The 12,817-nt window shown below is 44.7% G+C and overlaps 2 protein-coding genes across 4 annotated transcripts; one reads left to right on the forward strand and one right to left on the reverse strand.

Moving 5' to 3' along the window:
- Nucleotides 1–584: 584 nt before the first annotated feature.
- On the reverse strand, nt 585–2,950 carry zgc:112496 (uncharacterized protein LOC541336 homolog). Its single transcript, XM_024386843.2, has 6 exons — nt 2,818–2,950; nt 2,319–2,491; nt 2,008–2,101; nt 1,657–1,816; nt 1,181–1,333; nt 585–939 (listed from the first exon to the last, which is right to left on the reverse strand). Exons 2-6 carry the CDS (start codon nt 2,450–2,452, stop codon nt 764–766), a joined length of 717 nt encoding a protein of 238 aa, XP_024242611.1. The 5' UTR covers nt 2,453–2,491; nt 2,818–2,950; the 3' UTR covers nt 585–763.
- Nucleotides 2,929–11,419, forward strand: wdr24 (WD repeat domain 24). 3 transcript variants are annotated; one of them, XM_024386841.2, is made up of 12 exons: nt 2,929–2,997; nt 3,480–3,581; nt 3,938–3,996; nt 4,189–4,672; nt 5,714–5,891; nt 7,948–8,620; nt 8,747–8,856; nt 8,941–9,056; nt 9,200–9,304; nt 9,640–9,980; nt 10,284–10,468; nt 10,809–11,419. In XM_024386841.2, exons 4-12 carry the CDS (start codon nt 4,192–4,194, stop codon nt 10,975–10,977), a joined length of 2,358 nt encoding a protein of 785 aa, XP_024242609.1. In that variant the 5' UTR covers nt 2,929–2,997; nt 3,480–3,581; nt 3,938–3,996; nt 4,189–4,191; the 3' UTR covers nt 10,978–11,419. The 3 variants fall into 3 exon arrangements, with proteins under 3 accessions (XP_024242609.1, XP_024242610.1, XP_024242608.1); XM_024386842.2 differs by lacking the exon at nt 2,929–2,997 and adding an exon at nt 3,000–3,060; XM_024386840.2 differs by lacking the exon at nt 2,929–2,997 and adding an exon at nt 3,230–3,320.
- Nucleotides 11,420–12,817: the final 1,398 nt, after the last annotated feature.

The raw sequence follows: 12,817 nt of genomic DNA on the forward strand, positions 1-12,817 counted from the left end.
TCGTGTGGCCTACCACTTTGTGGCTGAGCCATTGTTGCTCCTAAACGTGTCCACTTCACAATAACAGCACTTACAGTTGACCAGGGCAGCTCTAGCAGGGCAGAAATTTGACAAGCTAACTTGTTGGAAAGGTGACATCATTTGACAGTGCCACGTTGAATGTCACTGAGCTCTTCAGTAAGGCCATTCTACTGCCAATGTGTGTCTATGGAGATTGCGTGGCTGTGTGCTTGATTTTATACACGTCAGCAACGGTTGTGTGGCTGAAATAGCAGAATCCACTAATTTGGGGCGGCAGGGTAGCCTAGTGGTTAGAGCGTTGGACTAGTAACCGGAAGGTTGCAAGTTCAAATCCCCGAGCTGACAAGGTACAAATCTGTCGTTCTGCCCCTGAACAGGCAGTTAACCCACTGTTCCTAGGCCGCCATTGAAAATAAGAATTTGTACTTAACTGACTTGCCTAGTAAAATAAAAAAAAATTGAAGGGGTGTCTACATACACTATATATACAAAAGTATCATCAAGTGGCACTACACATTGTGGGTACATGGGGTGAGTTAACCAAGCACCAGATGCTAAATAAATACTGTTTAAAGATTTAATTTTGAAGTTTATTTGCACATTACACTGTAAAACTAGACATACCGTAAAGACAAAACACTACTGCAATAATGTTGAGGTAGCCTGACATTCTTTCATCCCAGTCATATTCTCTATTGTTAAATTAAAGGCTTTACAAGGTAGTTTTCTGAAGAAAAAAAGTTTACTTGGTCCTCTGTCTCTTAGCTGGCCTGTCATTGGTCTCCGGGTCTGACTTATTGGGAAGGCTGTTCTCTAGATTCACATCCTTCAGCAGGGGGAGCTGCAGCTGATTGGCTACCGCCCATGCCCACAAACACAGCTCCACCCTATGGGGGGTCCAGTCCCGCTCGCTGTCCACTGAGGAAGATGGAGGCGGGTCAACAAACAACGTCAGCATAGATTACGGCATGGGGTTTCCACATCCCGGGTATAGTTTCCCCCCCTTCTGTCTCTTACACACACACACACCAGGAGGAAGCCTAATGCACATGGATCAAAACTACAATGTTGCAGATAGATAATATTTGGACCCACTAAATATGTATCCACAAATGTGCATCACACACACACACACACACACACACACTTGCTATCTCACCTTTGTTAAGTGTTTGTGTGTGTGTAGCCATCTTGTTCAGGTAGAGAGCATAGTGCCTGGGTGTGTACTGGATGGGCCCCAGTCCAGGGATACTTTCAACGGCCTCGTCGGCCATGAATGCAGCCTGCTCGGGAGCTCCTGCTGCCAATACAGCTGGAACACAAAGGCCAGTCAAAGATAGTCCAAGTTAAACTGTGCCCCTTACCAGATCGCTGTAGTTTCCTGAATATTAACTATGCTTTAACAGAGTGTTGGGAACCTCCGTCCTGCATTGTGAGCTTTGTTCATGAGATTGATAGGCCTAAATCAATTTTTCCCATTAAGGTGACTGAACCAACATTGTCTAGGTTACTTTTTTTCTACTCTTGAAAGGAAGAAAACATGTCAGCCTTCTCGGTCTTGTCAGTCTTAAAAATTGCCTAAAAAGTGTTTTCTCATCCTGCGAACCAGACAGACGGCCCCTGGGTGCTGCTGACCTGAGGCGGTGGCTGGGCCCAGGGCTTTGAGAGAGCTGAGTTCTGTGATGGCTGCCTGGACGTCAGGGAGGAGACTGAAGGCCTTTCTAGAGCACTTCTCCACCATCTCATCACTGTTCGAGGCCACGAGCTGCTGCAGCCGCGGACGGAACTTCCCCCTCTGCAGGTGATACAGTGCCAAGACATTTCACAACCAGGGAGTTTAAAGAGATTTCTTTGGTCATGGACAGTAAGGAAAGTATAGTTACTAGAATTTTTATTTTATTTTAATTTCAAATTATTACCTGGAATATCAGAAACATTCACTTACTACTTAGTCAATAAAGCTATGCATCTATCTGCACTACTTACAGTGAGCTTCCACTCCATCAGTTTCACCAGCTCTGGTTGGGTGACGTACTTATAAGCACGCCCAGCGATGGCTACAGGCAGCTCCTCTTGATACCTGGCCAGAGACGAGGCTCAGACTAAATATCCCACGTTTACTTACATCAATCAAAAGGCATGCATAAATGTCATTGAAGGATTCCCCGTCCTGATAAATTGAAAGCTCAAATCTATGTGTGTTTATGTTTATTAATGTGACAGATTGACTGTAGTTGTGATGATAGTCTGCTCTTCATTGATACCTGGTAATGGGATCATATATGTGCCACACTTACCATTTATCCAAGAGAAGCAGTTTTCCAGACTTCTTGCCCTTCCCAAGGGACTTGGCCTCCACTACCTCCCAGTATTTCCCATATAACTTTCTCCAGACAGCTGGGTCTTTGCAGGTGAATAGTGCTCCACTCATTGCTTTATAAAGGGTTAATGGGCCAAAACCACCTCAGACCTGAGTGGACATTACACAGGGGAATGTTGTTATTCCTCAAAACTCCTGAGGGAGGAGGGCCTTTTCCCCTGACACACTGCAGATGGCAGCTGCTATCTAAACCTTTATATACATTGGAGAACAGAAACCATAGTTGACAAGCCTCATTCTCAGTTCTCAGTTCAATAGGCCTACTCTCTGTTTTGATATTCATTCTGGCCCAAAATAGCCTATTCAATAGATATTGGTGCATGAACTGAAACTGTATGGGAAGAACAAGAAACATGCATTCAGCTGCGACTTCAAAGTCATGATGTCAGAATAATAAAAGGTAGAAAAACACTTACCATCCATATGTGTAGAACAGTAATAAAATGTTACAAAACAAAGTATGAACGATGAATGAATTCCTTTCAGAACATGTACTTCCGTTTTGTTATGCTTGTTTTCGCTAGATTCATGGTAATAACAGTTACAACTTCCGGTTCTCCAGTGCAGTGAACAACATTTGTTTTTTCAAAAGCAAGGTCAGTCCTCCAAAATTAGCGCCAATTGTTGTGCACTGAAAACATTTATATTGGGAAATAACGGTACCTTTCTCGTCAACTAATATTTTGAACCTGCTAGTAAAATAATTAGCATCATGTCATCCGACTGCTATGTTGCAACTAACGTTAAGTACTTTAGCAAGTTAACGTTAGCTAGCAAGCTTTATAGTCAGCTCCCAGGTGATTTCTGCTTGCAAATTAGAAGACAAATGTTCCTTATTGAAATGCATTCATTGGCTGTGTGTCTCAGTCTTGTTGTGAGGTCATATCGAGAACGTGAACGACACAATTAGTATAGCTAGGTACGTTAGCTACCCTAGCCAGATCCTAGCAAATATTTATAAACATTTCAAATGGCAGGTCGTAAACTTCCCTAAACATTGCAAAGTTCAGTGGTTACATTGTTTTAAGCAATGAATGGTCATCTTAGTTTTATGCGCCCCTCTGTTCTAATCATGCAGGAATCTGGAGAGCTAGGAGCATTAAGCAGTCCGCCATGCACTTCGGGCAAAGTGGGGTGAATATTCTCTTGAGCCATGTTATAGAAGACTATTGGGTTGTAGGTAAGTACTGTTTGTTGTAACTTGTGAATGTTTAATCTGGTTGCAGTAATTGTCTCAGCCTCAGTGACGTATCAGTGTAGCTACTCTTTAAAGATAATTTGATTTTGAAGAGTTGCAATGACAGTCAGGGTTTTTGCTCCAGCTTGGACCTCAGCACCTGAACAGGAAGGGACTTTGTCTAAGTAGATACTGGTTAGGCCTAGGTACTATCAGGTCGTGGCTGGCTGGTTGGAGCAAAAACCTACAGACCCACTACTGAATGGGTTCCCTTTCTCAGCTCTACAAGATTAACATATACGTGTGGATGATTGTTGAAGTGGAGGATAATGACACTTTTCTCTGGTAACCTCTGACAGGACTGTATGAGGAGGCCTCTGTGTTTCTCTAGAGGCAGAGAGGATCGCTGCTGTTTGGAGTAAGTCCATTGAAATGAATTAGAGATTACAGGGTCTTATAAATATGTGACAGACCACTGCCAGCAGCACAGCTCAAGTACCAAACTGAGCTCTCTTCATAGTAGCAGTGCCATCTTCTGGCGAAACTATGGGCATTCTTTTGGAATTTCCCAATATAATTTCCCCAACCACCCTTCTTTGTCCCCCACCAGGCCATGGAGAAGATGTCGCGGGTAACCACAGCCCTGGGCGGCAGTGCCATCAGCGGACGCACCATGTTCTGCCACCTGGACGCGCCCGCCAACGCCATCAGTGTGTGCCGCGATGCCACACAGGTGGTGGTGGCCGGCCGCAATATCTTCAAGATCTATGGCCTGGAGGAGGAGCAGTTTGTGGAGAAGCTCAACCTGCGCGTGGGCCGCAAGCCCTCGCTCAACTTCAGCTGTGCCGACGTCATGTGGCACCAGATGGAGGAGAACCTGCTGGCCACGGCTGCCACCAACGGGGCGGTAGTCACCTGGAACCTGGGCAAGCCGTCGCGCAACAAGCAGGACCAGCTGTTCACCGAGCACAAGCGCACGGTCAACAAGGTGTGCTTCCACCCCACCGAAGTCTACATGCTGCTCAGTGGCTCCCAGGATGGCTACATGAAGTGCTTCGACCTGCGAAAGAAGGAGTCCGTTAGCACCTTTTCAGGTATGTGTGTCTGTGGATAGTTCTTGCACTTTTTTGAGGTTGAACCCAGGAGTAACACCTTGGGTGGAGTGTAGAAATGCCTACCTGGGCCTGGTTTCCTGATAGCGATGCATTTTAGGCTTACAAGTGTTTTAACGATGCATCATTCTTACAACAGCCGAAGATGTAACATGCGCTTTCCAAAACACCACGCAGAAAGAACGTTCGCTGAGTGCGTTGTTGGAGCATGTATCAATACTGATAGGAAGAAAGGCAGCACTGCTCTTTGATCAGCTTTCTCCATTCAAATCTTACCTTAACATAATTATTCCACAATAATGACGACAGATCAGCTCCTAGAGTTATCACCTTACGGCTGCAAAATATTGAGGTGGCTTATTCTAATGCTTACCCTATAAATTTCCAATTTAATTTGGCACATCATTGCGCACATGTTACACATCATTAAATATATTGAGGCAAAATTACAGACAGTGTAGCATTGAATAGAACTCAATTGACTGAACATGAAATTGATTCCCATATGATTTAAATGTATATGCCTATGTAGGAATGCAGTTCTCAGTTTTCATTTTGAACATCTTTTTCTCCGTCACTTGCAAAGACATTGGCAACTTTGTATTTATAGTCAACTTCTTTCCGAAGTTATCGGCGGTCACAGAGAGACAGATAAACAACTTGATTCTATGTTGAGTAGAGATCTTTTGTGTATAAAGTGACGCAGAAGGGCAAAAAACAATGCACTTAACTGTTCTATGAGTGGTCTGTGGCAGTTGGTAAATAATAGTTTTTGAAGTGCGACTTTACTAACGATGGTTTGGGAAACAGCTGGGTGATTTAACGATGCTCCTACGAAGGTTCTAATCATGAACTTAACCTTGAGATGCTTTTGGGAAAACAGGCCCTGCTCATGTCCAGGAATGCCCCTGGGATACAAAACAAACAGCATCTTATTAGTTACTAAATAAACAACATAGTCGCACGACATGGTAATGTACCTGGCCTGAGAACATTCCTGTTTATCAATGTTATTTTTTTCAGGTCAGTCGGAGAGTGTAAGAGATGTTCAGTTCAGCATGAAGGATTACTTTACTTTTGCTGCTTCCTTTGAGAACGGTAACGTCCAGCTGTGGGACATCCGGAGGCCTGACCGGTATGAGAGGATGTTCACAGCCCACACCGGCCCTGTGTTCTGCTGTGACTGGCACCCCGATGACAGGTAGAGGCTTTAGAGAAAGACATGTTGAAAATGTATTGATGTTTGCATTGGTTGACCATTCATCTAAAGTGAATTTTCTTTAGATACAATAATCATTCTTGCTTACAGTGTGGCTGTTGATTCACCTGAATCAACAGTAGAGGTGGACCGATTATGATTTTAACACCGATACCGATTATTGGAGGACCCAAAAAAGCCGATACCGATTAATCAGCCGATTTTTATTTTATTTATTTATAATAATGACAATTACAACAATACTGAATGAACACTAATTTTAACTTAATATAATATATCAATAAAATCGATTTAGCCTCAGATAAATAATGAAACATGTTCAATTTGGTTTAAATAATGCAAAAACAAAGTGTTGGAGAAGAAAGTAAAAGTGCGATATGTGCCATGTAAAAAAAGCTAGCGTTTAAGTTCCTTGCTCAGAACATGAGAACATATGAAAGCTGGTGGTTCTTTTTAACACGAGTCTTCAATATTCCCAGGTAAGAAGTTTTAGGTTGTAGTTATTATAGGACTATTTCTTTATACCATTTGTATTTCATATATCTTTGACTATTGGATGTTCTTATAGGCACTTTAGTATTGCCAGTGTAACAGTATAGCTTCCGTCCCTCTCCTCACCCCTACCTGGGCTCGAACCAGGAACACATCGACAACAGCCACCCTTGAAGCATCGTTACCCATCGCTCCACAAAAGCCGCGGCCCTTGCAGAGCAAGGGGAACAACTACTCCAAGTCTCAGAGCGAATGACTTTTGAAACGCTATTAGCGCGCACCCCGCTATCTAGCTAGCCATTTCACTTCGGTTACACCAGCCTAATATCGGGAGTTGATAGGCTTGAAGTCATAAATAGCTCAATGCTTGAAGCACAGCGAAGAGCTGCTGGCAAACGCACAAAAGTGCTGTTTGAATGAGTGCTTACGAGCCTGCTGCTGCCTTCCACCACTCAGTCAGACTGCTCTATCAAATCATGGACTTAATTATAACATAATAACACACAGAAATACAAGCCTTTGGTCATTAATATGGTCGCGGGAAACTATTATTTCGAAAACAAAAAGTTTATTCTTTCAGTGAAATACAGAACCGTTCCGTATTTTATCTAACTGGTGGCATCCCTAAGTCTAAATATTGCTGTTACATTGTACAACCTTCAATGTTATGTCATAATTATGTACAATTCTGGCAAATTAATTACGGTCTTTGTTAGGAATAAATGGACTTCACACAGTTCGCAACGAGCCAGGCGGCCCAACCTGCTGCATATACCCTGACTGCTTGCACGGAACGCAAGAGATGTGACACAATTTCCCTAGTTATAAGAAATTCATGCTAGCAGGCAATATTAACTAAATATGCAAGTGTAAAAATATATACTTGTGTATTGATTTTAAAGAAAGGCGTTTATGGTTAGGTACACATTGGTGCAATGACCGTGCTCTTTTCGCGAATGCGCTTGTTAAATCATCACCCGTTTGGCGAAGTAGGCTGTGATTCGATGAGAAATTAACAGGCACCGCATTGATTATATGCAACGCAGGACACGCTAGATAAACTAGTAATATCATCAACCATGTGTAGTTAACTAGTGATTATGTTAAGATTGATTGTATTTTATAAGATAAGTTTAATGCTAGCTAGCAACCTACCTTGGCTACTTGCTGCCCTCGTGTAACAGGTAGTCAGCCTGCCATGCAGGCTCGTCTTGGAGTGCAATGTAAGACAGGTTGGTTAGAGCGTTGGACTAGTAACCGGAAATTTGCAAAAATGAATCCCCGAGCTGACAAGGTAAAAATCTGTCGTTCTGCCCCTGAACAAGACAGTTAACCCACCGTTCCTAGGCCGTCATTGAAAATAAGAATGTGTTCTTAACTGACTTGCCTAGTTAAATAAAGGTGTAAAAAAACAACAACAAAAAAACAGCCACAATCGGTGTCCAAAAATACCAATTGTTATGAAATCTTGAAATCGGCCATTCCGATTAATCGGTTGACCTCTAATCAACAGCCACTTTACTAATGTATTGACCTCTGTCTGCAGGGGTTGGCTGGCCACTGGTGGCCGGGACAAGATGGTGAAGGTGTGGGACATGACCACCAACCGGGCCAAAGAGATCTACTGCGTCCAAACCATTGCCTCGGTGGCACGGGTCAAGTGGCGTCCTGAGAGGAAGTGGCACCTGGCCACCTGCTCCATGATGGTGGACCACAACATCTACGTGTGGGACGTCCGACGGCCCTTCATCCCCTTTGCCACCTTCGAGGAGCACAAGGACGTGACCACGGGCATCGTGTGGCGCCACCAGCATGACCCCTACTTCCTGCTGTCAGGCTCCAAGGACAGCACACTCTACCAGCACATGTTCAAGGATGCCAGCCGGCCCGTGGACCGGGCCAACCCCGAGGGGCTGTGCTTCGGCCTGTTTGGCGACCTTGCCTTTGCCGCCAAGGAGAGCCTCATCAGTGGCGACTCCAACAGGAAACCCTACCCGGGTGGCGACCGCCGCTACCCAATCTTCTTCTTCAAGAAGCCCGATCTGACGGAGCAGTTTGCCCACGTGTCCAGCGCCCTCAGCGTGTTCGAGTCGTCTCTGGAGAGCAGGCGCATGGACTGGTTTGTCAAGACGGCGCGCCTCTATCTCCTCGGCGGCAAACCCTTCGCCGAGCTGTGCGACCACAATGCCAAGGTGGCCAAGGAGCTCAACAGACCTCAGGTTGGTCAGTCTTCCCCTCAGAGATGAGCTGCATTCATTTACACATATCCAATTAAACATTGTTGTGGAACTAAGTAGAGTTTTAAGGATCACTAACAAACCTATTTCATATTTCCCCATTTGAAGGTTTCTACTACATGGACGATGCTTCGGCTTATGTTCTCAGATCCAGCGAACCTCTCAACACCTGGTCCAAATAACATCAGCAAACTGGGCAACCTTCCTTTAATGAACAGGTACTGACCACAGGCTTTACATAAAACGCATAAGCTGAAAAATAGTGTGGAGAAACTAAAATCCTATTTTTGTGTCCGCCCAAGTTTCAGTATGAAGGAGATGGGGACGGAGAGCAGGCTGGACCGTAGTAAAGGAGAGAGCAGACAGGACAACATTCACCTGGAGCCTGGGAACTCGCTCATCAACACCAACAACGACGGTGAGAGTAAAATCTAAAAACATTCAAGCTGCTCCCACTTGACTGAAGAAATGAATCAACATATAGGTTGTTTTTGTGAACCACATTTTACTATGATGGATGCAATAGATGAGTAAACAATACAGAGATTTGTCCCACTGCAGAGAATGAGGAGACAGAGGGGAGTGAGGGACAGGCGGAGTACATGTTTGGTGACGCTGAGCTGGATGACGATGACCTCTACTCTATGGAGCACGAAATCCAGGCCGGTGAGTCTGACCCCAAACACAGGTCGTATACATTCAACACTGATGACTTGGACTCTCCGAGGGTGTCCAAGGTGGAGTTGGGGAAATACATCAATTTAAAAAAAAACACATTTCCATTTCACACCTCACACCCGTACAGGTTACCCACTTGTACATGCAGTGAAACAGGATAAATATAAGCACCCCCTATTTGACCTTTGATGTAGCCAATAGCCTCCACTAACCTTATATGTCAAATGCCATTTCAATGAAGGTTACAGCCATGTTTCATAGCTAGTCTATGATCTAGGCCTAGTACTTTCTGAGCATTATTCTTCTCTCTCCGGTGTTTTCAGTGGAAGAACAGGAGTACACGCTCCCCCAGGAGGCCTTCCCGCTGCGCCACGAGATCATGGACAACCCGTCGGTCCCGGAGCACCTGCAGCAGGACAAGGCCGACTCGCCGCACGCCAGCGGCAACGAGGCGGAGGTCATGTGCCTGACGCCCATAGAGTCCCTCTCCCTGATCGCCATCTCGCAGCCGCTGTTCAGCCCCCACCTCCCTTCCCGCTTTTTCTGCCCCGTGGTCAGAGAGATGCTGAGCCACTACGCCGAGCAGGGCGACGTGCAGATGGCGGTCTCGGTGCTCATCGTCCTGGGAGACCGCATCCGCAAGGAGATCGACGACCTCACTCAGGTCAGAGCTAGGGATATAACAGTTGTCATGGTGAAGAACTGAAGCTTTCTAATAGGAATAATGTTGAGAATATGTATGGTCGGTTCCTGAACCAGAATACAAATTCAATGATTGTGTTGCATAAAATTAATTTGGATGCTCTTGAGAATTCTGAACGATTTAACATAGCTGATTTGGTTTACAAATAACTGCTTGACTAAATAATGATGGAGGTTAGATTCTTGGTAATCTGCATGTCTTCCAAGCGGACAAATATTTTGTTTATTTCTGCATGTTCTAATAATAGCGGTGACCCTATTTCAGGAGCACTGGTACATGTCCTACATTGACTTGCTGCAGCGTTTCGAGCTGTGGAACGTGTCCAACGAGGTCATCAAGCTGAGCACTTGCAGCGCCATCACCTGTCTGAACCAGACATCCACCACGCTGCACGTCAACTGCAGCAACTGCAAACGGCCCATGAGCAACAGGGGCTGGATCTGTGACCGGTATAACTTTGACCTACCTAACACAGTAAATGGTTAAGTGAAGCGTTACTAACCTAATGAGAAACAGTGTAACTAAATGGCAAATGTACATATTTCTAGATACTCTCAAATCAAATGTATTTATAAAGCCCTTTTTTACATCAGCAGATGTCACAAAGTGCTACACAGAAACCCAGCCTAAAACCCCAAACAGCAAGCAATGCAGATGTAGAAGCACAGTGGCTAGGAAAAACTCACTAGAAAGGCAGGAACCTAGGAAGAAACTTAGAGAGGAGCCAGGCAAGAGGACATTTGGAAAGTTGTGCAATATAGCCACTCAACTTCTTTTCCCGTTCCCCAGGTGCCACCAGTGTGCCAGTGTTTGTGCCGTGTGCCACCATGTGGTGAAGGGGCTGTTTGTGTGGTGCCAAGGCTGCAGTCATGGCGGGCACCTGGAGCACGTGATGAACTGGTTAAAGAGCAATTCTCACTGCCCGGCTGGCTGCGGACACCTGTGTGAGTACACCTGACCCTCAGCTCCACCCCCTCCCAGCCAGCTCTCTGTGAGAGGGGGAGCACCTCACCTGGCTCACACTGGCCTGGGTCTCACAATCCAGGCTGGCCTCTCCAAAGACTGGGGTCTACAGGGAGGTGGCCATGGTAGCAGGATGACTGTATTGGAAGATAGGTCGGTAAGACTGGAGTCCAATTCATTTAACCAGTCGGAGAGGAGAATGAGGGATCATGTACCTACCATATGGAGCACTGTTAAAAGTTTGAGATGGGCCCGCTGGCCTATTCAGTGCTCACTTTGACAATGACAGAAACTCAAAGTTAAGTGAACACAATAATGTATGTATGTGTGTGTGTGTATATATACAGTTGAAGTTGGAAGTTTACATACACCTTAGCCAAATACATTTAAACTCAGTTTTTCACAATTCCTGACATTTAAACCTAGTACAAATTCCCTGTTTTAAATCAGTTAGGATTACCACTTTATTTTAAGAATGTGACATTTCAGAATAATAGTATAGAGAGTGATTTATTTCAGTTTTTTTCTTTCATCACATTCCCAGTGGGTCAGAAGTTTATATAGACTCAATTAGTATTTGGGAGCATTGCCTTTAAATTGTTTAACCTGGGCCAAACGTTTTGGGTAGTCTTCCACAAGCTTCCCACAATAAGTTGGGTGAATTTTGGCCCATTCCTCCTGACAGAGCTGGTGTAACTGAGTCAGGTTTGTAGGCCTCCTTGCTCGCACATGCCTTTTCAGTTCTGCGCACAAATGTTCTATGGGATTGAGGTTAGGGCTTTGTGATGGACACTCCAATACCATGACTTTTTTGTTCTTAAGCCATTTTGCCACAACTTTGGAAGTATGTTTGGGGTCATTGTCCATTTAGAAGACCCATTTGCGACCAAGCTTTAATTTCGTGACTGATGTCTTGAGATGTTGCTTCAATATATCCACCTAATTGTCCTTCCTCATGAAGCCATCTATTTTGTGAAGTGCACCAGTCCCTCCTGCAGCAAAGCACCCCCACAACATGATGCTGCTACCCCCATGCTTCACGGTTGGGATGGTGTTCTTCAGCTTGCAAGAATCCCCCTTTTTCCTCCAAACATAATGATGGTCATTATGGCCAAACAGTTCTATTTTTGTTTCATCAGACCAGAGGACATTTCTCCAAAAAGTATGATCTTTGTCCCCAGGTGCAGTTGCAAACCAGTCAGGCTTTTTTATGGCGGTTTTGGATCAGTGGCTTCTTCTTTGCTGACCGGCCTTTCAGGTTATGTCGATTATAGGACTTGTTTTACTGTGGATATAGATACTTTTGTACCTGTTTCCTCCAGCATCTTCACAAGGTCCTTTGCTGTTGTTCTGGGATTGATTTGCACTTTTCGCACCAAAGTACGTTCATCTCTAGGAGACAGAACATGTCTCCTTCCTGAGTGGTATGACGGCTGCGTGGTCCCATGGTGTTTATACTTGCGTACTATTGTTTGTACAGATGAACGTGGTACCTTCAGGCTTTTGGAAATTGCTCCCAGGGATGAACCAGACTTGTGGAGGTCTACACATTTTTTTCTGAGGTCTTGGCTGCTTTCTTTTGATTTTCCCGTGATGTCAAGCAAGGAGGCACTGAGTTTGAAAGTAGGCCTTGAAATACATCCACAGGTACACCTCCAATTGACTCAAATTATGTCAATTAGCCTATCAGAAGCTTCAAAGCCATGACATCATTTTCTGGAATTTTCCAAGCTGTTTAAAGGCAGTCAACTCAGTGTATGTAAACCTCTGACCCACTGGAATTGTGATACAGTGAAATAATATGTCTGTAAGCAATTGTTGGGAAAATGACTTGT

The sequence above is a fragment of the Oncorhynchus tshawytscha genome, linkage group LG24 (assembly GCF_018296145.1).
Source record: "Oncorhynchus tshawytscha isolate Ot180627B linkage group LG24, Otsh_v2.0, whole genome shotgun sequence".
NCBI lineage: Eukaryota > Metazoa > Chordata > Actinopteri > Salmoniformes > Salmonidae > Oncorhynchus > Oncorhynchus tshawytscha.